Source organism: Psittacula echo (assembly GCF_963264785.1).
Source record: "Psittacula echo genome assembly, chromosome: 7".
Taxonomy (NCBI): Eukaryota; Metazoa; Chordata; class Aves; order Psittaciformes; family Psittacidae; genus Psittacula; species Psittacula echo.
The window spans coordinates 56,687,858-56,714,166 of record NC_137740.1 but is presented as its reverse complement, the minus strand read 5'-3'; the positions used below and the strand labels follow the sequence as shown (position 1 = coordinate 56,714,166).

The window sequence follows — 26,309 nt, the reverse complement described above, 5'->3', positions numbered from 1 at the left end:
GTCCATGGTAGTGAGCTGGGAGCAGCATTTGTGTTGGAAGTCTGATTGATCAGCGGGTTCTAGAGTAAGACCTCTCTGTGGAAGAAGCAATTTTTAAAAATGAGTCAACTCTGGTTTTGATCGCACATTAGTAATAATGAATAATGGCTTGATTGTCCTGATGGTGCTCTCGATGATTTGGCATGCTTCCCAGGCAGCGTAGGTTACCTTTAATACTCTTCAAATGTAACTTGAATTTCAGCATCTGAAAAATGCTGTGAATAGTCAGGAGACCAGTTCTCTTTGCACAGTAGAAAAACTGGCTCAAGTGAGCTGAGCAAAAGACACCATTAACTGAGGGTTTCCAGCCTGAGCTGGTTAGCTGCAGGGATGGAGAGCTTGCTTAGATTTGGTAGGTGTTGGGACTTGGGGAGCAGAGTCTCGGCTTGAGCTACTGCCATGGTGCAGCACAGGAAGGCTCCACATAGAGCAACTGCGTAAGTGCAAGTGCTTCAGGGTGAGAGAAGGCAGAGCAGAGTGGAAGTAGCAGAGGTTCATATGCTTTGTGAGAGGATGATGGCAAAAGCAAAAGTCCTATCTCGTGTAGTTGGATTTATGGCTGTGACCTAGCTAAGGTTTTGGGACAGCCACTGTGGAGTATCTGTCATCTGGCTGTCCTTGTTACTGCTACAGTCAGCTGAGCACACGACTATGATTTCCCCATTAATGTAGAGTAGCAAAGGGAAGGACACTTCATGACCAAGTGCAGAGCATTGTTGCTATCAAGGAAGGGATGCCAAAAGGGAGACACTGCTGCAGGCTTGAAGAAATATCACTGGTTAAAAAATAACCAGTTTTTAAAAGAAGCATTTGCTTAGGAAGGCCTTGAGGACACTCAGTCAAAAAATACAAAGAAAAGATTAAAGGTTTGATGATAGTGGCTTTCTGGAGTTTTTGCAGAATGCTATGTTAAGCAAAATCACATCCCTGAAGCAGGGAGGCATTAAACTAAAGGCTCATACAGATTTTCCTGTTTCCTGGAGCTAGTGATATCCAGTGACAGGATCTGCTGTTGTTCATGCTGCCATGATTCTCATTGGCATAATTAAAGGCAGAAGGACTAATTTCAACAACTTGATAGTTCTGTTTTTTCTTTTTTTCAGAAGGCTTTACTAGTTCTCTGAATATATTGTAATGAAACTTGGAGCTGCTTTTAGAAACAGTAGTGCTGTTAGGTGCATTGTTCTGATTTAACTGATGTCTTGCATGAGGTTGTTTTGACCATGCTTTTTCGTAGTGTTCTTAACATAATTGGCTTCTACAAATGTTCACTTTAGTGTGTTTTAATGCATAGTGATGAATGAATGTTGGCAAGATTCTGGATTTCTGTCCCTCACCCCAACCCCTGCTTCAGGTATTGTAACATGGAGTATGAGCCTCATAATGAATAAGCCAGACTCACCTTGACTTTGCTTTTTCAGCTTCAGTCTCCCTAGTTACTTTACTTTGTAAAGAGGTAAAACCTGTTGTATACTTTCTCTTCCTGTTTCTGTCACACAGGGTATTACTCAAAATCACTGCTTTTCAAATATTTCTATGTAAGATTCTTAGAATGGGTGAGTCCTAAAACCTGCTCATGTGGCAGTCATTTCTGCTGTGTTGTTAAGATTGGGCCTGTTTCTGCCAGCATTTATTTTTGGAATAGTTGCATCAGTTATCATATTTTAGGCAGTTTAAAGCATTTAAGGAAATAATCAGTTTTAAGTGAGATGTATGAGTTACCTTTATCGTAATTCCAAGGGAAACAGCAATAATTTATCCTTTCATAGCAATAGATTGTAAAGGATATTGACTGAGTGAAATATTAATGCATGTATTAAGCTTAAGGTTTTGAAGCCTGTAGCAATTTTTGCTCTGATCTTGTTTAAAAGGTGGTGACAAATGATAGTATTGGAAGGGATTTTTAAGAGTATCTTTAAAAGGTTGTGTTGGTTTGGGGTCTCTTTTTGTTAAACATTGATATACACAAGCTTCCTGTCTAACAGTGATGGAAGAACCACCTGGGACCTTACCTGTGGTGTGTATCCCTGCAGCTGAAGATTTCTGGCAAAATCTTATTACTGCTTCCAGGATCAATGTTAAGCATGTGGAAACTGGAAACCTCTTCACAGTCCTCTAGGAGAGCTCTTAAGTGTTACGTTGCTGGTGGAGAAGAAATGCGGAGATCGATGATCTCTGTTGGTCTGTAGTGTTCCTTTTGTTAGGAGGAGCACTCTGAATACTTCAGGTGTTCAATGTGTCTTCCTTTCAATATGACATGAAAATAAAATACTGCAGGATTTGATTCACAAAAATGTCAATGGTAGCATTGTGTCAAGAAGCTGCTTCTTTAACAGCCAGTCACTCAGGCTATATACTGTGCTTCAGGTACATGCACAGTGTGTTGAGGTGGAGTTACTTTTATTCAGTTGAAATTCTGCTTTACTTAGATTGTACTACGGGATCTTGGGAAGGGGTTTTTTCCCGTAGCTCAGTGTCTTTAGTATCTTAGCAATTACTGTATTGACTGTACTGCAGAGCTGTTTGTGACAACCATTGAGCAATTCAATGTTTTGAGGAAGTCAGCAAAGGTCAGAATTAATAGTTGCCAGCAGCACCACTTCAGCTCTTCAGAGTTGGTTATGAAAAGTTTAATGTTTTGCTAGGCAGCTGGCTTTTCCTTTAAGGTGCATCTGGAGTTTCTCTAAGTTGGGCCACGGAATAATTGAGCTCTGAATCACTGTAGATCAAAGCCTCTTATATTTTCAGTTGAGGAAGGAAGCTCTAGTGAGGAGTTGATTAGAAAATACCTCCGGGGGCTGCTGCTCTTTCTTCTCTAGTGATCAGTCAATCTGTTAGGGCTGCACTACCCTGTGACACTGGTCAAGAAGTGGCAGCAGATTACGATCAGTCCCCATTGACCTCCTCATTCCTGGACCTGAGGTTTCCTTGGCTGCCTGCTTGGAGCTTCCTTATGCTCTGGTAACACCTCTCACTCTTCTTCCTGAATCCTCTCAAACCGCAGGTTTTGGCCATGTGCTAGCAGTGGGATCAGGGGACAAAGACACGGTGTAAGGGTGACCTGGAGGTAAAGTGAGGAAAAGAAGGGAGCTGGCAGTGCAAGACCTTAATGTAAGACATTAGGTAACTGTTGTAGATTCATGGATGTAGATTCTTGGGTGACTTTCCTGCATGCTGGCTAGAGGATCCTGTGCTTTGGTGTAGATTAGAAATGCGATACCCCCGCTTATCTGTCCTGCCACTGTAGGGATCAACTGAAGGTGAGCAGTGGGTGGCCTGAAGTGTTTGTGAAGTGCACCGGTGCCCATCAAGGAAGTAGTTGACTATTTCTATACCTGTTTTTCAATGGTTTCTGTGTCATTATTAGTTTATCAAGATGTTTTAAAACAAGCTTTTGTTTCTATTTATTTTTGTAATGGGAAGAAGTCTGAGCTGATCCTGGATCCTGTGGTATTTCTGTACTGCAGAAATGAGCTCTCTGAGTATACTTTCTTTGGTGGATTAGCAGCATACTTGCATGTTACGTCTATGATATTGTATTGCTCTTGATGCTTGTGTTGCTTCTAACAGCCTGACAGTTCTGGAGAACTACACAGTCTCAATGTCACTTCATCCATACTGTATATTTTCTTTTCCTTTGGTCAGGGCAGCAGGTTTACTGAAAATAAAGGTATTAAAGACAACTATTGCATCCTCTTCTTTTTTCATGGCAGGTGGCGACAGACAAGGTAGCAGGAAAGCTGAGCTCTACTCTCTCATGGGTGAAGAACACTGTCTCGCACACTGTCAGTCAAATGGCCAGTCAGGTGGCAAGTCCATCTGCCTCATTACACACTACATCCTCCTCTACCACTCTGTCTACACCTGTGCTATCGCCATCCTCACCAACACAGCTGAGTCCAGACGACTTAGAATTACTGGCTAAACTTGAGGAACAGAACAGGTAAATGAAAACCTTTTTAATCTTCCAAGAACGGTAATGGGACTAAAATTGGCTTATTGCAGTTTCAGCAGAGAGACTGTTAAAAGGGGGCTAGTAGATAAAGCTTCATGGCACAACATTGCAATGTCAAGGCTGTGATGTTTAAGAACTTGTGTTCTTGTGCAGTAGTTCTCTTTGTGGAACTCGGAAAGGTGTTTTTCTCTCCTGGTTTTACAGGGATGTTTATAGCTGCCTCTAATCTGAAGAAATTGCACTGGAGCCGTACGATTTTTAGTATCCAATTTAAAATGGAGCGTCTCAGGGATGAGATTTTAATATGACCTCCTTGCCTTCTTAGATCAAAAATATTATTTCTGTGAGCTTTTTGATATCTTAGATTTCTGAATTACGTTTTCTCTTTTTTTTCCATTTTTACCCAGTTCTTGCTTTCCACTGTATGACCTGCTATGTTTAGACACAGAGCAGTGTCCAGCCATCTTCCTGCTCTTACACTGAGGGTGGTAGATGCATGATGTCTTAATTTCATGACAAGCAAATTCCTGATCAGTTCTATCTGTTGATCCTGGTTTATTTTATTTAGCATAGTAAAAAACCATTTTCTTGGCAGCCTTTCCATAAGGGAGTATTTATCTGCACCTTCTGCAGCTCAAGATGCAACTTTCAGTTGGATCAGTTGATCTTGATGTGCACAATGATTGCAAATTGTCTGTCTCACTAAGAAATAAAATCAGACTATATGATTTCTTAATGCTGTATTCCCAGAACCCACACTTGTTTGCACTTTTGAGGCAAGACTTTAAAGTCATTTGGCCTCTTGCAAAATTCGGTTGTTTGACACGCGTGTTTCAGTGGTTCATGAGAGGTTGACTGCACAGGAGAAGTTGAGCTCCAGATAGGTTTTAAACCTGGCAGTATTTGTCCCTCGTGCTGTAGTGAAGTGTGGAGTTTGGTAGTTTAGCTCAAACCAACTTGTGTACCAGTTCTGCTGGTGTGCTGGACTTCGCACTGAGGCAGTTGAGGAACTCTGTGGTTGTTTTTCATTTTTAACTCTGCTGATTCAGTTACGAAAGCAGTAACATTCAGTAGAGGAAAAGAGTAACTGGGAGGAGGAGGAGCTAATGCCATTCTGTCACCTGGCATGTTTTCTCTCATGTTCATGTTCTGCAGTCTAATAGCAATACAACTTAGAAGGAATTTGTTGTATCTGTCTAGTTTTTGACTGAGAATGGAAGGCAGCTTCTAGAAACACCTCATCCTCTTCTCCTTGTGGTTTGAGATTGTCTCTCCTTTGAAGATGAACTGTATGTAATTTTCAGTGTACAAATGAAAATTTATCAGAAGAAGATAAGTTAGAGTGCTTTTAAGAAAGCTAATTTGCATTTGAGCTGAGGCATTCCACTCTGTTCACAACTAAGTGACTAACTTTTACTTGAAAAGTAGTAATGCCTGTTCTTTGGACTGCTTATCTGTGTTGGAGTGTAATGTCTTTACTTCCAGAGCCATCTCATTAAGCCCTGCAGTTAGACTAGCTTGCTTGTTTAAAGAAGAATGTGAGCTTGGGCTTGCTAGGCTTTCTTTTTCAAGTCAGCTTTCTTCATTTAGTAAGTAAGCTAGCAAATCTTGTCTGATTTTATTTAATTTTAGCCAGACCTGTTGTTCAAGCTCACATTAGTCTTGTGCGAATTCTAATTAGAGGCTATCCTATCAAGTGTACCTTCTCTCATGAGATTGTACACTTTAATACAGAAATTTGATGCTCTTATGCTCTATGCACTGTATTTTCAGAACAGTTTGAGTCTGCATTTTAGCACAGTGGCACTTTGTTGACAAGGAATTGTGCTCTGAACACAGGGAACTATTCTTTCTGCCTGCTGGAAGAATTGCTGGTGATGGATATTTTTAAAGGTTTCTTTCTCACTGCAGGCTTCTGTGTCAATAAGGAGAGCATGAATTAGTTAAACAGCTAGAAATGGAAAGAACTCAAATTTTGTCAAGCTACGTCTTACAAGGCGTACTGTAATCCAATTGTGCTCAAAGTCTCTTCAGAATAATGTCATAGCTGGGTCCAGAGTCCTGGCAGAGCTGTTTGGCATTAGTAAATCATTTATAAAGTTTTAAGTGAAAGAAAACATTGACTAAAAGCCACAGAACTTGCTTCTTACTGTAAAAAGAACTTCCCGTTTTGAAATCTAAGGATAATGAGTTTATCCAGGTAAGGTCAAATTACAGAATCTTAGTGTAACTTCTGTAAAAAGCTGTGAAAAATGAAACTTGGTTTTGTAAGTGTAATGATTATTCTGTGCTGGCTTTTCCTCTGTGACTACTTTGAATTTATCTTTAGGCACTGTCTTGGCTTGAGAGGAGGAGTTCAAACTGTAAACTTTCAATGCGGATCAGGACAGGCCAGGTTTCTAAACATTAAAGATGGATTTTTTCTGAAAACAAGACTTTCTGCATTCCATTAATATGGACTAAGTGAAAATTGGTCATGAAAAAAATAGTTGTTTTTTTTTCCCAAAGGCATTACTATTTAACCCTTTTCCAAACAAAATATTACTTCTTATAGAGCAGAGACTGTACTTCTGTCTTCTTGAATTAAATGGCATTTTTTCTGTAACTTCCATGAACACCAGTAGGTGAAAGCTTGGAACAGGGAAAGCTGGCTTAAATCATAGCAGAGCACTTAAAAATTGGTATGTGTGCTGAGATTTGTGTACAATCTCAGGTAAAATCTAACTTGGGTTATAATTTATCAAGCACCTAAAGCCTAACCTGACCTTGCTGAAATGCTGGGGGGGAAGGATGGGAAGGTTAGCTTTTTTGCAGGTACATTGAGAAATTACTCAACCAGATCACTCTGATTTACAGACATGGGAATTCTTGGAAGTTAAACCACAAATTAAATGCTCAATATAGCCAACCACTTTCTCAAGTCAGTCTGAACACTTGCTCTTACCAAACATGTGGTCTGAAAACTTTCCCCCTGCTTATGGGGCTCGCTATTAGTTGAGGACAAAAACCATACCTTTTTGCCCAGAATCCCTGGCTCCTGGCAAAATTGATGGCTTTGGCAAGCAGTTAACAGGGAAGTCTCTTCAGGAGCTTGTCTGTTTCCTGGCATGTCTTTATGTACACCTTGCTGCCTGAGAATCCTAAAAGTTCCTATGTCTGAGCTCTGCACTTTATTATACTATACTATATTATTCACTGTACTACCCACTTCTGTTGCCTGATCCTCATTCTTCAGCTCTGAGATTTTGTTTGTAAAACACCATGTTGAGTTATGAACAGTGTCAGCAAATGTCAGGTGTTTTAAAATTACTTCAGGTTTTAGTTATTCTGTCTGTGTTTGCATTGTCAATTAAAATGTTTATCAGGTAGACTTTCAGGAAGCTAATTTTCTTCTCTTCTTTACTCTCTTTTTTGCAGTGCTTTGGCATTTTAGTTTTTCTTAGAAAGACTTCTGTTCACTTTTTCCCAATAAATACTGGATTTTTTTGTCTCGGCCCATGGCAGAGGGTTTGGATCCAGATGATCTTTAAGGTCCCTTCCAACACAAACCATTATATAATTTGAAACTATCATTGAGGATATTTTTTATGTTCTGTTTGTCAGTCTGATGCACAATAGCTGTTGTAGGGGTTTTGTTGCTGGCAAAATCAGCCCTCTTGCTGGTACTTGTGCCTCAAAACAAAACTTGCACTTCTTTGTTGGGCTTTTAATAGCTGATTGATGAATGTGTAAGAAAGAGCTGGACTTAGAATGCTTCTGTGCTTTCTCTAGTTCGGTATCTTCATGTATTAAGATCTAGTTACCTGAGACTACATAACACTTGTATTAAAATCTCACTCCTCTTAGTGCTGTTGATGCAAGATATGACATTCTTAAGTGCTGCAACATGAGCTGCTGTTCTGTCTGCAGAATTACTTGAGATCTTGAGAAGAAACAGTAACACTGACCAGTTCATTTCAAATTCAGTATAAATGAAGGTCAGAAAAACTGTTCCATGGAAACTTTGGGAGCATTCTTTGTAACGAGTCTGGGAGGCTTAACTTCTAAGCAATTAATAGTGTGGTCCTGTGGTTAGAAGAACTTTAATTTATTTGGGTGGCCGTTTTTTTTGTGCTTTCTTTGCAGACTCTTGGAAACAGATAGCAAATCTTTGCGATCAGTAAATGGGTCAAGAAGAAATAGTGGATCTTCTCTTGTATCTAGTTCATCAGCTTCTAGCAATCTCAGCCATCTTGAAGAAGACTCATGGATCCTCTGGGGGAGGATTGTGAATGAATGGGAAGATGTACGGAAAAAGAAAGAAAAGCAAGTTAAGGTAGTAGTTGGACAATTTTGGTTTTCTTTTTCTTAGGTTATTTTGTAAAGTGATACAGATGATACTATTTTATCTTCCTGTTGGTCTTACTTTTTAAATAAATATGTAATAGGAGCTGCCAGTTGAATCTGTTTCATCCCTAAGCCTTAGTGCTTCCTGTGTAATTGTTACTGGACCTTGGTAATGGCTTTTATTAAAATCTGCTATTTACTGTATCTTGAATAGTAAAGCTTTCAGTCTACCTCTAATGAGAGATTCCCATGAATATAGGGAAGATTTGCTTTAAGTTTCCAAAATGGAATTACTGAAAACCCTCTTGAGGGCATCTGGATGCTATGATTATTATCCCACTGAGCAGCTGTCTTTTTCAAGCATTCTCATTAGAAGAGCTGACAATCCTACTGTATGAGGCTCTGAGTTCGTTTTTGTGCTTGCCAAGTGCGTTGACCCCAGGGATGACCTCAAGCAGAAGAACACATAGTTTCTAAATTCTGAGTGGAATGAACAAACTTTGACCAGTGTGTGTCCAGTCTGGGTTAGTTGTGGGCATGTACAGACATGGAGTTCAGTTACACTTTAAATTCAAAATAAAAAGCAACTAGGGCATTTGAACATACCCATGTTACAGAGGCTGCAAGTACAGCAGCGTGGGATTGTTGTTTGTAGGCAAGTCTGTTCTGCTTTGGTTCTTTATTGGCTCTAGTCTGTAGTACTATGTGCAGAATACAAATTTCAAGGTCCTTTGAGCAGATTGAAACGTGTGCGTATGAATAGGTTGTGGGAAGGCAGAACAATGGGCTAAAGTAAAGTATCTTTTATGTGAAGCAGTTGTGAAGAGAGAACATGACTTGAGAGAGGAAACAAGGAAAGAAAATTAATTCAAGACTTCTAGCTTGCATGGGGAGAACAGTTTCTGGAAAGGTGTTCCCAAAATGCCAGGAGAAGAAGGCCACGTGACCCTGGCAAGAGAAAGAAATGAGATGGTAATAAGTATATCTGGTTGGAAAGAATTCATTTGAGCTGCCTGCATTAGAACTTTTTAAAGTTTCACAATTACCACTTGGTTTTACAGCTGACCAAGTATATTTGAGGAGTATTTGACTAACTTCTAGTAAATATTTAAGTATATTGCTAGTGACTTTTCCTTTGCTGGTTAAATAATCCTAAATATCTTGTTTGGTTTTGTTTTGTTTGTCAGAAGTCAGCCTGAACAGTGTCATTCTCCATTTACAATGGAATACCAGAACATGCATATCTATTTCCTGGCTGTGCCAGTAGGTATGACTTTAGCAGCGTAGGTATCTTTTTGTCTTGGCTGTGAAAGCAGGTCTTAAGTTACGAGATACCTGTTAAGTTTTTTAAGCTTTAGGCATAGGTGTATATAACTTCTTGCACAGGTGATGTGTTCCATCCTGATGTCTCTTGATCCACTTCAGAACTTGCTTCCTATTTATGGAGGGATTCTGAAGGATGACTTAAGTCCTGCTTTTCAGTATGCATAATAGCATGTAGAATAGCACTGCTTTAGTGCTGCTTAGCAGGTGTGTTTTCCTGCTGTTCCTTTAGGAATGTTGAAGGGATAGACCCTGTTACTCTGTCAAGTAGCTGCATAGTAACTTAAGAAACCACTTGCCAATGCTTCATTATTAGTAGCCTGTGAGGTATTAGATGACTGATCCATATGGTTGGTGCATTGATAGTGCATTGTTGACAAATGCAAACTAGAGACAGATGTGGAAAACTAATGCGTGAGGGTGGTTGTCTTGGAGTTAGAAATCCATTAGGAAATTACACAGGACCTCATAGTTGTGTCGTTGATGAGACAAATAGTTGGAGTGGAATTTGCTGGGATGGTCTGAAGAAGGCTGGAGATTGTGGGGGTATTAGAAAATTGAGGTCAGTGATGCAGAACTCCTGCAGTAGAGTTCAAGCTTAACAAAAAACATAACTTGAAAGCAAGAATCTCTTTAAAAGTTAACACTGTTGCATTAATTATTCCTGATGTTTGGCAAAGTAGGAGAAATACTTGGAACAAACAGGAAGAAGAGGAAGCTTTGCGGATAGGAGATTTTGTTCAGACTAAATACTAGTGAAAGTTCCCTCTAGGAGAGGGAACAGATATGTTCTTAAGATACAAAGAATTATTAAAGGAACCGTCTTGTCTGGAAGAGACCCTCTTCAAGGTCAGACTGATCCTTGATGCAGAACATACCCTGAAGACAGTCTGTGAACTTTCTGAATCATGCTTTTTTCTCATTTTCAGATCAAGCAACAAGGCTACTTTGTGCTTGTGGTTTCTGAAAAGACAAGTATCAGGTTCTTAGATCTCTTAAACTGGGGAGGTCTGAGTTGTGTAATACCTAGCTGATTTTTTCTTTTCCAGGGAAGATGAAGGAAGTTGGGTTACTTCAGTACATGTAAACTTAATGTTTTCTTGGTCTAGTGTCTGAAACTGCATTTAAATACTTTCTTAAAGGAGAACTTGAAAATACTGGCACACCAGAGAAATTAGACATAACTTGTCGAGTTTGCCAAATGATTTCTGACAGTAGTACTGTGCAGTTCTTTTGTTGCAGTTGGCTGTGCTACAGGTAGTTCCAGTTCTTATCATTTACCTGTCTTGGAAATAATTTTTAATCACAGATTTCTTATTTCTCAATCACTACAAATATAATTAAGAGTATTATCTTCAGTCATCTTTTGTGAAATATCAAATTAACTGCAGTAAATTATGACTAATGGGAGTTCCTACTTAAATTTACTTGAATATTCAGTTTTTCACGTAGCCTACTATGGGTTTACTTTCATTAGCTAATTTAGCCACTTGAAATGATGCAGAGTCTCCTTACTTTTGTTAGCTAACAATGTATCATGCTAAACTATACATACATACATACTATACTACATACTATAAAACGCATGATTGGTTTGTGACATGATGTTAACATTTTCTGAAGTTGTGAGGAACTTTAATTTGTTGAAGCATTTTGTTCTTAAAGCTTATGTTTATATTTTCAGGAAATATAAATAGATTTGTGTACTTTTTTGTGCTTTAGGAGCTTGTTCGAAAAGGGATACCTCATCATTTCAGAGCAATTGTTTGGCAACTCTTATGCAGTGCTCAAAGCATGCCAATTAAGGATCAGTATTCAGAGCTCTTGAAAATGACGTCTCCTTGCGAGAAACTAATAAGAAGGGACATTGCTAGAACATACCCTGAACATGATTTTTTTAAGGAAAAAGACAGCCTTGGGCAGGAGGTCTTGTTCAATGTCATGAAGGTAAGTCAGTATTTCAGCCCTTCAAAATACATTAGCAAGAATGTGCACAAAAGGTTGGGGAAGAGTTTGCTTTGTGTATCCTGAACTTGCATCAGTTTCATGTGCTTAAGATTTTTTTTTTAAACTTACTCTATTTGACACTGAGAATGCTTTTAACAAATAGCATTCCACTAATTACAATTCCAGCTATTGAAAGCTATCTTTCAAGTATGTTACTTCTATAGTTAATGGCTTTACGTTGTAAGAGACTTAAACTTACTAAGCTTCCATTAAAACCAAGTCACATTCTAACTGCTGATAGTATAATGGAATAAAGTGTACTGTTAAGTAAATAGTGTTGGTCAAGAGAAGAGCATTGTAAATCAGAACTATCATTCAGTTTTCAAGTGTTTCTGAACTGCAAGTGGTAGCAGCAAATGGCAGGTACAAGCTGATGTGCAGTTGTTACAGTGCCTCAGCACAAAATGAGAATGCCACCATGAAATTGTTTGCATTGTTTTGTCTTCATTGTACTAAAGCTTAAATTTTGAGAGACTTTACCATACAACATCATTTCAACAGAAAAGTTAGCAGGTTTCCAAATCAGAGTAACTTCCATAACTCTTAAATGAAGATGCAACATTTGTGGAGATCCCTGCATTTCCTCTGCATGTAAATAAAACTGCAGCACATTTTCTGATAAAACCTGTTGTTTCTTTGGTCTGTCTCCTCCTTCAAGTAGTAACCTTGTGCAGTTTGTATGCCAGCCATGTCTGTTATCTTCTGGCAAATTCCTGTGGTTGAGAAAAGCATGTATTATTTTTTTTAGGTATACCTTAGCTTTAGCATTGTAGCTGTCAGAGAGCAGAGTTCATACCTCTTTGTACAGGCAAGTAGTGATTAGAATATCTAACTGAAATATTCTGCATAGGATGTCTCTCCTCTCTGGATTTGAGAGAGGGAAAGTAAGTTATTAGCAAAATAATAGCATGAACTACAATTACCTTTTATTTTTAATGAGGTTCAAATTGTTGAGAGTTTTTAAACTTTCTTTCCCAGGCTTATTCTTTGGTGGATCGTGAGGTTGGATACTGTCAAGGAAGCGCCTTTATAGTTGGATTACTGCTTATGCAGGTAAACATGATATTAAAAATATGTGAACCTTTGAAATCCCTGCTAGAATGCGTAATTAAACGTGATGGCTTGCTGGGAATTTCTAGAACAGCCTTCCTTCATCATTTTGTTACAATATAATTGTCAAGGACTGCTATTCACTCTGCAAATCCCATGAGATTTATTCTCTGTGGTTCTATTTGCCAAGATACTGTCTTTGAGAATATATTTATTTCTCAGAGCTAAGGTAGGATTGCAGACTTCAGAGCTATTTTGGTGAGTGCTGTTTCAACTATTAACGAACTTCTCAGTTCTATTACACTGAATCTCCTCGGAGTTCTAATGGAACTTCAGAGTTGATTTGCTCATCTTAAAGCTGCCTTTGTATTATTGCCTTTTGGTTTATAACAAAATAGGGGATAAGAAATGTGCCAACCTCCGTTTCAGTTTAAAAATCACTTAGCAGATTTAGTGTATACAAAACTTCCTTACAGTAATTGGTTATAAATCCTTTAAAAAAACATACAATCAAACCCAAACCCCATCATTTCCCTCCCCAAACAACAACAAAAAAACCCTAAACAAACCAGCCACCACCACCTCCACTCCCCCAAAACCAAGCAACAAACTCAAACAGAAAAAACAAACTACCCAAACCCAAAAATAACCATACACAAAACACCCTAAGTCTTCCCAGGCTTACTCTGCTATATCCTTACTTACTCTGATAAATCCTTAAATTTGTCTAGAGTTCTTACTGTGCTTTTTTCATTTTTACTATAGATGCCAGAAGAAGAGGCATTCTGTGTGTTTGTTAAATTAATGCAAGATTACAGACTACGAGAACTCTTCAAACCAAGCATGGCTGAACTGGGCCTTTGTATGTACCAGTTTGAATGCATGATACAGGTACATACGAAATCTGTCAAACTTTCTCTTCAGTAACTCTTAATGAGGAACTTGGAAATTACAGTTAACAGTGGACATGTCTGCTGGCTAACAGGCTGTTCTGACAGTAGCTAGTGTCAGAAGTTCAGGAGTAAAGGCATATGGCTGTGTGATCTACATTTTTAATCTTGGGAGACTGGCTTTAAACACAAGCATGAGGATTTGTATTGCTACAGTTAAGCATATCAATGTCTTACTCCGTTTGGATTGAAGATTCTGAAAGTGTCTTCAGAGCCAATCTGTAGCTATTTTTAAAGATGCAAACTGGGAGATAGTCTCATATGTAGAATTAAAATTGTGTTCAGACTTGGCACTTAGAACGCTTTCTTTTTGGCCAGGTTTGTGTTTTGTGATCCATTTCTGAACATGATGAGCATGGTGGGATGTTAAAACACTTGTCTCTGGCCATATCCTAGATTTTTCCAGCTCTTCTCTGTAGCCCACTCTAGATGTGACTTAGGGATTTACAAGCCTGTGACTTCCTATTATGATCAGGAGGCATTTTTGTAATCTCTGCTTTGCAGGGTAGAAGTGCTACAGGGCATTCAATATTGGGACTTCAGTTGCATGGTTCTTGGTAATGATGAGTCCTGTCTTTCCCAGTCCTGTGTTACTAAGATACTGTCTGTACTAAATATCAGTTATTCAAAATCTCTCAAAACCATGGACACACCAGAACTCCCAGCAAAAGCTTAACATATATTCTTTCTCTTCTAGGAGCATCTTCCAGAGCTTTATGTGCACTTTCAGTCTCAGAGTTTCCACACTTCTATGTATGCATCGTCATGGTTTTTAACTATATTCCTTACAACTTTTCCACTACCAATTGCAACAAGAGTATTTGATATCTTTATGTCTGAGGTAACTACTCAATACTCACATGCTCTATTTCAAGAGTAGCTGTTAAAAGCAGCTACTTTTTTTTTAGGTAGTGGTATAAATCCCACTATTGTGTGCAAATCTGACATAGTCCTGCTTTTAGTCTTTATGCTTATCGGATTATTTTGTAGGGGAAGATGTCTGTGTATGTAGTTTGTCAAGGAGGAGCAGCTAAGTCTTTGGATGTAGATACTGTATGTAACTCTGCTCTAAGTCTGTTGAAGAGTTAATATATCTGTCAGTTCTCGATGCGGTAGCATTGCATCCAACAGGGACCTCAGTTTCTCAGTGTTATAGAAACTTTGGGATGGAAAGTGATGCTGCTTTCAAGCCAAAGTAAAGTTCCTTGAGATTATGCAGGCCAAGAGGAGGGAGTGTTGTTATCTATTACTGTCCAGATGATGTACAGTAGCAGAAGAAACTCATGGAATTATTCACTCACTATTGCAAAGACACCTAAGTTGTGTTTAGGAGTAGAGCTTTGTGTGGTTGTAACTGGGAACAAACCAAAGTTTATGGTCCATTTATGCTTTTTCTCTGCAATCATTGTTCAGAAAATACTGAGTCAAAGGTGACTCCTTTCCACTTACACTTCAGAATGTACAAGGCAGTGTATATGGGCAAGACGTTCCCTTGTATCCGTTAAAATAGTTTAACTACATTGTACCCTTTTGTTTGTTTGAGAAACTGGATGAGATTGGCAACATTAGTGAACAGTAGAATTGTTCTGTACTGTTGATGATGCCATGAATAACTGCTGGATATTTCTTAATTTCTGTTTTCAGGGTTTAGAGATAGTATTTCGAGTAGGTTTAGCAGTACTTCAGATGAATCAAGCAGAGTTACTGCAACTTGACATGGAAGGAATGTTACAGGTAAATTAAGGTTATAATAATTGCTAGAGATATCTGAAATGTGTAATGTGAGTGTGTATATATTTCCTCCCAGCTATTAATTTTATGTTATCTTGTGCTCTGATTGCTTTTAGCACTTTCAAAAGGTCATTCCACATCAGTTTGACAGCGGTCCAGACAAATTAATCCAAGCATCTTACCAAGTCAAATACAATGCAAAAAAGATGAAAAAGTAGGTATAACATTTTGAGAAATGGATTATATTGTTGCTAAGAACTGCTGATTGTTTATCTTTAAACACCAGTTTAAACTTGTTCAGTAGCGTAATAGTTATTCACTCTTTCATTTTGAATTTTCCATCTTTAAATTTTTCGGTGTGTGATAATATAGTAAGTTAAAGCTGAAGTTCTGTCTGCAAAAAAATTCTTCTAAAGCAATATTTGCTTTTTTTCTTATATGCAATAGAGTTATCTCTCATTTATAAAGTAACCTAAAAAGCTTTTTAAGAAACCTGCAAGTTATGGGAAGTTACAGCACTTCTGTGAACATGCTATGAATAGAAAAAGCTGGGGGCATGGGGGTTTGTGAGTGTGGGGTTTTGGGGGTGAGGATGGATTTGGGGGTGTGTTTCTTGGTTTTTTTTTTTTTGGAGATGAAGTAGGGAAAGGAGGTTAAACTTTAAGATCTGGCCTAAATTCTTAAGACTTGTGTTCTCAGGAGCTGAAAGAGTATTCACAGTGCTGAAGAACATGTGTATGGTCATGCTGTTTAAAATACAAATGGATGAAACTTTGTAATACTATTGATAATTGTAAAACAACTTTAATTTGGGGTTTGAAATCCTGAGCGTAATACTAATTTTTTAAGGTTAGTTGCATGTCTTCTCTTTCCTGCCTTTGGTAAACCATGTTTTGATAAGACAAGCTGCACATACTGTGCTTTTCCAGGATTAAGTTTGGCAATTCTCCAGTTGTAATTTATTGTACAGTTACTGTTCTTGCACTGCAGATTGTGCTGGGGTCTTTCGAGTTGAATTTGCCAGTCCTTTTGTCAGCGACGTATGATCGGTGCTGTAGGGTGAGCAGTCTTCTCTAAAACAGAACTAGTAACAAAGCGTTCAGGAAAAACACTTTCTCTGAAAGTCCATAGAAGTGTATAGAGTTTAAGATCCTATCATTCCAGACTAAACTTCCTTGGTTGCCCTCTGTAGAGGCGTTGTTGACCTCAGCTTGTTCTTTCTTGTTGCCTTCTTTTTCAGTTGGGACAATTTTGTAGTTTGCTGGAGAGGGGCCAAAATTATTTTACATGTTTAAGATATTTATCTCAAATATCTTTGCATCTTATTGTCTTCAGTGCTTCCCAAGCTATTTTCTTTGGCAGAATCTATTGAATTGATTATTGTATAGTAACATTGAGTGGTTATTACAGAGTAGCTCCAAGTCATTGCCACTATAAATGTATATGAGAAGCACCTGCACTTCAGAGTGCCCATTCAGAGTCTGTTCGTACCTACAAAAGTCTTTATGTTTAAATATAATGCCCAGACTAAATATTTACAGGAGTGCATTTCAAGTGGCCACTTAAACAGAGGAAATATCAATAATCTGTATCTCTGTTCTACTCTTGTTTGTTTGGTATCATACCAACAAGTACATTATCCACACTATTTCTAATCATAATTTACTGTTTCTAATTTTTAGGTTAGAAAAGGAATACACTACAATAAAGACAAAAGAAATGGAAGAGCAAGTTGAAATTAAAGTAAGAGAGCCTCAACAAATTTAGTTATGGATCAGTTAAATTCCTAGATGTGGACTTATATATCTGATCGGTATGTGTGGCAGGACATGTAACTGAGGTCTCCAGATTCTTTCAACACTCGTATCTGGGGTGTCTGTTCATAAAGGACACTTAGAGTGAAATTACTGAGACTTCTGGCAGACATTTAAAGAGGTATCTTTGATGAAGATCTGCTGTGTTCATTTCTTCGTTATTTTCTGCTGACTAAATCTTGGTTACAGATGGCCTCATTTATCAGTGGTTCCAAATATGCTAGTTTAGGTGTAGGTGTCCCACACAGGAGGTTTGTAAAACACAAAATAAGAGAGAGTTTTATTTTGAGATCTTGATTTTTTTTTTTTTCTTACACGTTGGACCCAAGATTGTGTTTTCTGTCTGCAGTCACCTTTTCTTTTGGAGCTTCTGCAATTGATACATCATGTGGGGAAAAAAAACGCCCTGTGGGTGAAGTTTATTTCCCTTCTATGAACTGACCTACTTCCTGTATGTACTTAATCACTGCATCTTTTTGCTGTTGTGTTATAAAACAGGCATTTGCCACTTTTTCCCCTTCTTCATCACTTTTTTTTTTTTTGTTTTTAATTCACAGCATGGTGTTTGATCTGGATTTTCTTCCCTGTGTCATGTTTTTACCCAGTTCCATAAGAAAAGGCAGTGGGAGAAATGATAGTCAAGTGCAGTATATAAAGCTTAGTGGAGGGAGAGAGGTACAGGTCTTCCTGTCCACTCCTAGTCATTTTGCCTTTCAGTATCAGTTTCTAAGGTATGGGTTCAGAATTCAGTGACATGTACCTGGAAGCACAAAAGTGTTCCAAGGTTTTTCAGGCAGTTATTGTTGTAACAGGCACTGAGGCAGTTGGCAGCATTAGGATCTGGTAATGGCATCTGAAATCAGATTTGCAGGACTCAAATGATGGCCCTCTGCAGAACAGGACAGAATAATACCATTTGAAAGGCAACTTTAACTCTAGATTCTAATCTTTTAATTGATTTCAAATCCTTCCTTGTTTCCTCCAATCCCAAAACAGAAAAAACCCTACCCAAATGAAACCAAAACCCAACCAACCAAACCCAGCAACCCAAAGCTATCTCTTTCCAGACTCTCCTTTGGGACCTTACATAAATCATTCACTGCCTTCTGCTAAGAAGCTCTGCTGTGTTAGGGAGATGGAAAAACAAGCGTGTTGAGTCTGCCTTTTAGCCTGGCAGGGTAAAGTATTACTGAACTGATATCCATGACTCTATTCTTAGGGATACATAGGGATCTCTTCTATGTGAATGCTGACTGCTAAAATTTAGAGGAAATGCACCAGTAAAATGTGCAATTCAGTACAATTCTTGCTTCTGGGGCATCTGAGGTAAATAATTCTCAGAATAACCTTACAGATGAAAAGAAATACTATGATACAATTTAACATAAATTATTGATAGGAAAAGGAAGGAAACCTTGTAGCTGTCTCGTTAGCCTGTTCTAGTGCAGGGAGGGCACTTCCATGTCCCTCACCTGTGACAAGTGTGTCTGGCTCTGTTCAGGAAGAGGAGACTGTCCAGTCTGATGTGTGGTTAAGCCGTGTGGTTAACCTGCAGACATGCTACTTTCATCTAATACAACACAGATGCTTCTGTGTAACAGAAGGCTTGATCTCACCTTTGCTGTATCAAGCTGTTTAAACTCATCTTTTGAGTTAGTACATCATATAGAAAGGTGTTAGGAAGGTCACTACTTTTGTATTTATGTTAATTTTCATAGATGTGACATGATAAAAATGTTTTTAGCTTGCTTGGCTTTTATCAGACTTTCAATTCATAACTTGAGAAGTATAGTTCTGAACTGTTTACCTTCCAGAGGCTACGAACTGAAAATAGACTCTTGAAGCAGCGCATTGAAACACTAGAAAAAGTAAGTATGTTGGTGATTAGATTGAACCTGTGTTAATTTATACTTAAATTCATGGCCATTTTATTATATGAAATGGGCATCTCAGAATTTACTGTTTTCTGCTAACCTATGGTGTTTACTAACAGTGCTTAGCAAAATAGTGTGGCAATAATGAAACAGGGTCAGTGCTTGTGTGCAGTTGTTAAGTCTGACTCTTAGTGAATATGAAATCAAATGTTTTGACATATCCAACTTCTGTTGTACTGTTTTCTCTCTGAATTAGAAGCATCTGTTTAAAGTCCAGAAGACTACATGAAGTAGTGGACTGCTTGGGTGGAAAAGAGGTTATTGCAAGAGAATCCTCAATTTTGACCTTGCTGGGTGTTTTTACATAGGAGCAAAATGACAGACCTACCAATGACCAGACATGGAGATGAAAGCAGATTACTTCATCGCTAGCAAATACAGCAACAGAGGGGTGGTGTTGCAGCATTCACATTCAGTATAGAAAATCTGCTGCTATGGATTTGTTTTATGTGGTTTTGAATTTTTGTAGCAATTCTGGGTACAGTGTGGGGAGAGTATCTTTTATTTCACATAGATTTAGTATGGAGCAGTTTTGTTAGGCTTCTTTGTAACTGGATACAGCTTTAAAAATGTGCATGACAACCGGTATTGCTGCAATTGCCAGCATGCAGGCATGCCCAATGGCCTCTCCTGTATTCTGGTATCATGCTTCCTGTGACAGATTGCATCTGAGCTGGCCTGCTCTAGAATGAGAACATTCTTGTCTATCTTAACCAGGAATAGCAACTATGTTTCATCAAATGAAATGGAATGTTCTTGTGAGTTGCTGACAGTGGTTTGTGTTTCACAGGGAAGAAAATGGTAGAGGTTCAGTTTAGAGTGACATAACCAAAAGATGTCATTTCTGCTGTTAAATCTACTACAGTTTCTTGGAAAAACAGTCAATGTATGGCAAATTCTACTTAGTTGGTTTCCGTATTTTTAGTGTGGAAAAATGCACATAATGAGAACGTATGAAAGATGTGACCAGAAATGCAATTTTATAAACATATTTGTTTCTATTGAAGTGCTGATAAAATTAACTGAAAAGTGCAAACTCTTCTTAAGAAGTTTGAAGCTTTAATGAATCACTTCAATGCTCTTCACAAATCTATAATACTAAATATCCCTATTGTACACTTAACTTGCAGAAGTTTGAAATCGGATGGGCTTTTAATTAGGAAGTCCATGACACTAGTGCTGTTGCAAATTCTGTACTAAAAAGTTCAGAACTCATTTTAAGTGTTCCATTCTGACTGGATTTGGAACATTTCAGAATGGGAAAATCTTACCTGTTACTAAGAATTTATGATGTTCGCTATCATCAGAGCATCTGAAAAGCAGATCATTAAGTGTAAACACACCCATTCAGTCCTTCGGTTGGAAACTTATTTTTATTATAAAATATATTTTTCCTCATCCTAACCTGTCTGATTCAGTTGTGATTTCCTGAATGTACCTTAATGACAAATGTCTTGCCTTAACTTCTAAGTATTGGCTCTTATCAACCAGTTTGAACTTAAATTTTAATAAAAGTTCCAAGGATGAAGATGATCTGTGAATAGGTGTGTTCTGTGTTGTAGAATACGCAAAAATTGAGTGCTTTCAAGGGTGATAGAGTAGAAATTAATGAAATGTGCAACTTGGGGCAGGGGGGGAAGATGTAGTGCTTGTCAGTCAGCATGCATCAATGCAAATTTCTTTCTTGAAAAATTTTGGCAAGGAAAGAGAATCTATTAACTGCTCAGTTGAGTTCAGTAAGCCAAAATATTAGCTGTCATAGCTCAGATTTTTTACTTGTGTCTGTCAATTTGCATTATTTAACTTTCCTGCTTCATCTATTTGGAAGCTTTAGTCCTGCATGAATGCCTCAGTGCTTAGTGGAAATTCCTCTGTGCTCAAATTATGCCTTCCTTTCACATTGTGGGCAGACCATAGATCCCACCTGACATCTATCTCCTAGATCATACCAGATACTGTATGTGTAACTTCTGTTAATTGGGAAGCCAGCCTTTTGGATCTAAATACTCAGTCTCCTGTAGGTGAATTTGAAGTGTTATGGAAATCTGGCTCTGAGAACTTCTGGTAAGGACAGACTATATTAAAGCTATTGCAGAAAAGGCTGCTTCCTTTCAGGCTGTTACCTTAATTTATATGAGAAGTTGTTAATTTTGCAAAAAGATTTTATACAGAAAATGGGTAGAATTTGGGCATTTTCTTTTTCTCAGCTCTTGTCCTTTTTGTCACTATTATCACCCCTTTGTTTTTTGGTTTTTCTTTTCCTTATTCCTATCTGAATTTTTCCTTTGTAGGAAAGTGCTTCCTTGGCAGATAGATTGATACAGGTATAGTCTTCTAGTCTTTTACTGTATGACTCTCTTCCTACTCTCAAAAAAACCCAAATTGCTTTGATGCATGCATATTTGCATGCTGTACTCTATGCCTGCTTTGCTGATTTGGAATAAATATAGACCTAATCTCTTGCTAGAAACTTGTTTAATATTGTTTACTAAAAATATATAAACCCAATACCTGCACATTGTAATAATTTTCCTAACCTAATGTAGTTTTTTGATACAAATTCCTATGAGAAGTGGATTTTCTGTCACTGTATTAACACTTGAATGTTGCGAACTTAAATCTGTGCATGTGCAACTGAGTAATACTGCATGAAAGGAACTTTATTGAATGCAAGTACACAATTGTGCTTGCTAAACGGATGCTGAACTTTGTAATGAAGTAGTAAAGCAGATGTTTAGTACTACTTTGTCCTAAAATTTCTACCAATTGTACTCCATGCTGTTTGCAAAAGCAATCTGATGAAATAAGCAGCTAAGCATCACAAAGGCAGTCTGTCTTGGATTTGTCCTCAATTGCTTAAAAAAATAAATTATGTCCTAAGGGACAAGTGACAAGGGCCCAGGAGGCTGAGGAAAACTACCTTGTAAAACGGGAGCTGGCCACCATCAAACAGCAGAGTGATGAGGCCATTACTAAACTGGAGCAAGCTGAGAATACCATCAGGGAGCTCCAACAGCAGCAGCAATGGGTAAGGAGCCTGGCAGCACATCATCTCATCTTTTTCACTCGTGTTTATTTTCACTCATCATTACATGGTCTCTGTGCTGTCTTTGTAAACGCTTGTTCGTTGTGATTTGCATTCTTAAAATTACACAAATTGGACTAAGTGATATTTTGGTCTTTTTCTTACTGATAGATGAGATTCATAACCCTGGGTAGATGTAAGTTATGAATTTAAAATGACAACAACAAAAAACCCCACAACAAAACACACCAAGCCAAAACCTCAACAACAACAAAAACCCCACCCAAAAATCCACCACCACCAGAGAAATACTAACAAAAGCCCCACATCTAAAACCTTTGGTAGCTCCTAATGCTAAAAATCTTGCCATTGTAAATTGTGTCACTCTGACTACTCAAATTTGAGAGTTGATTCATAATGCTTTTATGTAGCTTCTCGTTTAAGTCGGTCTCCTCCATGTTTCTTCTGTGTACCTACATTTTTTTTCCTAGCATGCATAAAGTAGTTGCTTGCAGAAGTAGAAGGGTATTGTCCCTGAGTTTGGAACTACAAGACTTTATGAAAAGGTGTTGGATTATGTGCAGATAAAGCAGGAAAATTACCTTTAGCTGCTCTTAGTTCTTCTGTGTTTGTATGTACTATGTTCTAGGTAGTATAATGTGCAAGGCTTCAGGCTGTTACTATGAGGCTGAAGTTGACTGCCTCTAAGCCACTTCTAAAGTGCTCTGTATCTTCTCTTGGCAGGGTGGGGGGGGGACAGCAATTTTGGCAATTTCACTTACTGAATAAAATGTGCACTAGCAATGTTGATGTGAGTATGGTCATACTGGTTTAAGTAAGTGGTATCCAGGTACTTGTATGAAGCCCTGGGTGTTTTAGGTGTATGAAATACAAGTTTTTAGAGCTTAGCATGCTGTAGAGCTGCTTACCAGATCCCTGGTATCTCATCTGGGAAGGTAGAGTTGAGATTTACTTTTAGATTGAAAAGAAATCATAACTTAAATGCAAGATTATAGAAACAGCTTATTGTATTGGTTTAATGCATTTTGGTGTAAAAAAAAAAAAGTATAGACTAGTTGCAAGGAGTTATTGATGAGCTGTTACTCTATAATGTGTAGTGCTGCGTTTTCTTTAACTTTAGCAATTTCTTCAGAGAAAGAACATGAGATTATAACTGGGAAGATGGGGATGTTCTAGCAATGATTTACAAAATTTTAGGTATTTTGTAAACTGTCATATGAAATAAAATGAGAAATGTTTATAGACTGGGTAGCCAGGTGTTTATTGTCTGATTATAGTAGTACACATGCTTTTGGAATGTGTTTCTGGAAGCATCAGTGTTTCTTACCTGTGCTAAATTTAAAGTTAAGAGACTAAAATGCTAAATTTATCTATTAGTTAATTGATGGCTAATACAACTTTCAAAGCTAATGCTCTTAATTATGCTGCGGACCTTACTAAGTAGCAGTGATGGGGAAGCTTGGTAGGCTGGCTAGGCATGGGAGCTGATCCTGAGCAAGACTATAGATAACCAGATTGTGGAACTGGCTGGATTGGAGCTGTGAGGGCAGCAGACTGGGCAGGTTCTGCAGGAGTAGAGAGTAAGTAAAATGTGAGTGTTGTTTTCCCTCTCTTAAATGTGAACATGACTATAGGAAATAGTCTGACTGTGGGTGGAACTGAGGCTGTAAATCCACAAGGTTATAAAGGGATTTTTGCCTAGGAGATGACTAATTTTGAAGAATAAGGAATAGTATTTTGGTTTTGAGGACTGTCTGAATTAATATAGACAACAGGATGAAAGTGTGAAGATGGTTTCAGTTAACAGTTCCCCAGACTCTGCTGCACTACTAACAGTTGTAATTGAACAGGCTTTTAACTGTATGTTTCCAAGCATGGAAACGGGAGCAACCGCTGTAAACAGCTGCATACACGTAGGGTACCACCTAGTGGAAATCCATGAATGTGGTTCGAATTTTGGCATTGCATTTAGAGTACACAGGTGAATGAATCTCTTTGCTGCTTCCGAGTGCTAGCAGCGTTTTTTGCTCTTGGCAATACTTCTTCAGTTTTGTTGTACAAATACTTCCTTTAATGTCTTTCACTCCAATTATTTGTTTTGTTTATGATTAGCAAAAATGATTGCGCTTAAAAAATGAACTGTGTAGTTTATCTGCAATTACTTAATGGTACAGCATCTATCCTACATATTTTATAATCTACATCTTTTCCAATCTTGAGTTGTCTGTTTCAGCATGATAGAAACTATAAAGCTTGGCTTTGAATTTCTGAATAGGAATGCGTGAAAAGAACTGCCTAAGGATAGTTGCGGCTGCCTTTTCTGAACACTATGCCATTAAAAAATGCCAAACCAACAACCAAAAATCTCCACAACCCAAAATCAACACACTGTTACTTTTAAATCATGGGGCAGGAGATGTAAGAGTAGGGGTTTTGTTTTGTTGATAGCAAAAATATTCTCTAAGCCATAGCATGTCTAAGAAAGCTAACTCATCCTTTGTAAAAAGGGTGTGCATTTGTATTTATATATTATCCAGGGTTTATTCTGTCCTGAGATTTGATAGCACTCCTGCTGTATGAGATTTGATAGAGATTTTGATTATACAGGTTGGATGACTTAAAGGTAAGTATGGAAAGTGCTTATAGGATGTGTGTATATAACGAAGCAGCACTTATTCTTAAGGCTGAATACAGAGATGGGTAGAGGAATATTCTTCTCACTCAAGTCCAACACCAGAAGCCCAAATTACATGCAACTTTAATTTTTCCTGTGCTGAAATATATGTAGGGAGTTTTCAGTTGAACCAGAGTGACTTTATTACAACGTGATGAGTCTACTTAAGTTCTTGTCATTGCTTCTTAGTGAAAGGAAGGGAAGTTCTGCTATAGTACTTCTCCCAGACAACCTGAAAATAGTACTAATGAACATATAATAAATCACATGTTAAAGTGTAATCAAATGTATTCTACATATATCTGAATGCATGTAAGGTGATTTGGAGGGCAGGAAAGGAAGAAGATAGTAAGGCTTGGGATAGAGACTTCACACTTAATTTTACTTTGGATGCTAACTTTTAGATCTTACACTGTGACAGCATTGCTCTTTACTAAGGTTTTTAAAACTGGTGCACTTAAAAAATTTTAATTTCTAAATTTAAAACCTTAAAGCCTTTAAAACCAAGTTTTTAGAACCCATACAATTTTTTTATTTTGATAGCTAGGAAAAAATACTTGTAAAGGTAGAAATATTCTGAAATGCTCTTGGAGTTCAGTGCTTCAGCTACCTCAATATTTGTCAGAATGGTTTTGAAGGAGTGGTATTAATCTGTCTTTATATTCTTTAAATATAGAAACTTGCTAAAGGCTTCTTGATGGTGGGTAGCCAGAAGATTAAGAGGAAGGAGATTTCTTCCTCATACTTAGAGTAAATCAAGAACTGCATAGCGGAAGTTGTACCTGACTTCAACAGAATACAGAAAGCTTTCTTTTAAGGCATGCAAGAGTGATGGTATTTAAGAATTAGGGGTGAGCGTAATAAGCCTGTTTAAACTTGCTCCTAATAATTACATGCTGAAGTTTTTCTCTCCTTTTTCTGCTATTGTTCCTAAATGAAAAGGATGGCTTCTGATGGATGTATAAAAATGATTTCTGCCAATTAAATACACCTCCAGAACACAGATCACAGTCTTTCCCAATGATACGCTAATTTTCAGTGATTACCTAGTTCATCAGTCTGCACGCTTGAAAATTGAATATGAGAAATGAAAGTTCAAGCTAAATTGCTTCACATCTTATTTTTAAATAGGCTCTTCAAGTGTGTTATGTGAAGATAGAATTTTAATTGACTAAACATTCAGATGGAAGCATATGCATTTTGCAAGGTAATTTATAGCCATGTATCTGGTCACTGTTACGGCAACTCCATAATGCATAGTTTTTTTTCAAGAACTCATGCTAAAATGACTGATGTTAATTAAGAGCATAATAATAATAAAGTAATGCATGCTTGTAAATGAGTGATGCAACCTTATGGAATCTTTGCTTTATTTAATAATACAGGGTTTTTTACGTTATGTTCTGTTTTGCAACCAAAAAGCAGAAAATAAAACTACTGTATTTAGGCAAGTACTACAG

General features: G+C 37.8%; 1 protein-coding gene across 10 annotated transcripts in view; it reads left to right on the top strand.

Annotated features, from left to right (window-relative positions):
- EVI5 (ecotropic viral integration site 5) overlaps nucleotides 1-26,309 on the top strand; it is an 82,115-nt gene that overhangs the window by 8,185 nt on the left and 47,621 nt on the right. For 4 of the 10 annotated variants that reach the window (XR_013957307.1, XM_080622403.1, XM_080622396.1 and 1 more), the window contains exons 2-13: nucleotides 3,753-3,982; nucleotides 8,120-8,309; nucleotides 11,366-11,590; nucleotides 12,629-12,703; nucleotides 13,466-13,591; nucleotides 14,348-14,491; nucleotides 15,295-15,384; nucleotides 15,498-15,595; nucleotides 17,064-17,124; nucleotides 19,010-19,063; nucleotides 21,421-21,453; nucleotides 22,011-22,157. Coding sequence is in view for 9 of the 10 variants with exons in the window: in XM_080622396.1 (XP_080478522.1) it covers nucleotides 3,753-3,982; nucleotides 8,120-8,309; nucleotides 11,366-11,590; nucleotides 12,629-12,703; nucleotides 13,466-13,591; nucleotides 14,348-14,491; nucleotides 15,295-15,384; nucleotides 15,498-15,595; nucleotides 17,064-17,124; nucleotides 19,010-19,063; nucleotides 21,421-21,453; nucleotides 22,011-22,157 (1,473 nt within the window). In the remaining variant the exon portion in view is untranslated. Of the gene's footprint in view, nucleotides 1-3,752; nucleotides 3,983-8,119; nucleotides 8,310-9,163; nucleotides 9,293-11,365; nucleotides 11,591-12,628; nucleotides 12,704-13,465; nucleotides 13,592-14,347; nucleotides 14,492-15,294; nucleotides 15,385-15,497; nucleotides 15,596-17,063; nucleotides 17,125-19,009; nucleotides 19,064-21,420; nucleotides 21,454-22,010; nucleotides 22,158-26,309 lie in introns of those variants that run through there. The other 6 variants (XM_080622401.1, XM_080622400.1, XM_080622399.1 and 3 more) reach the window with 4 other exon arrangements.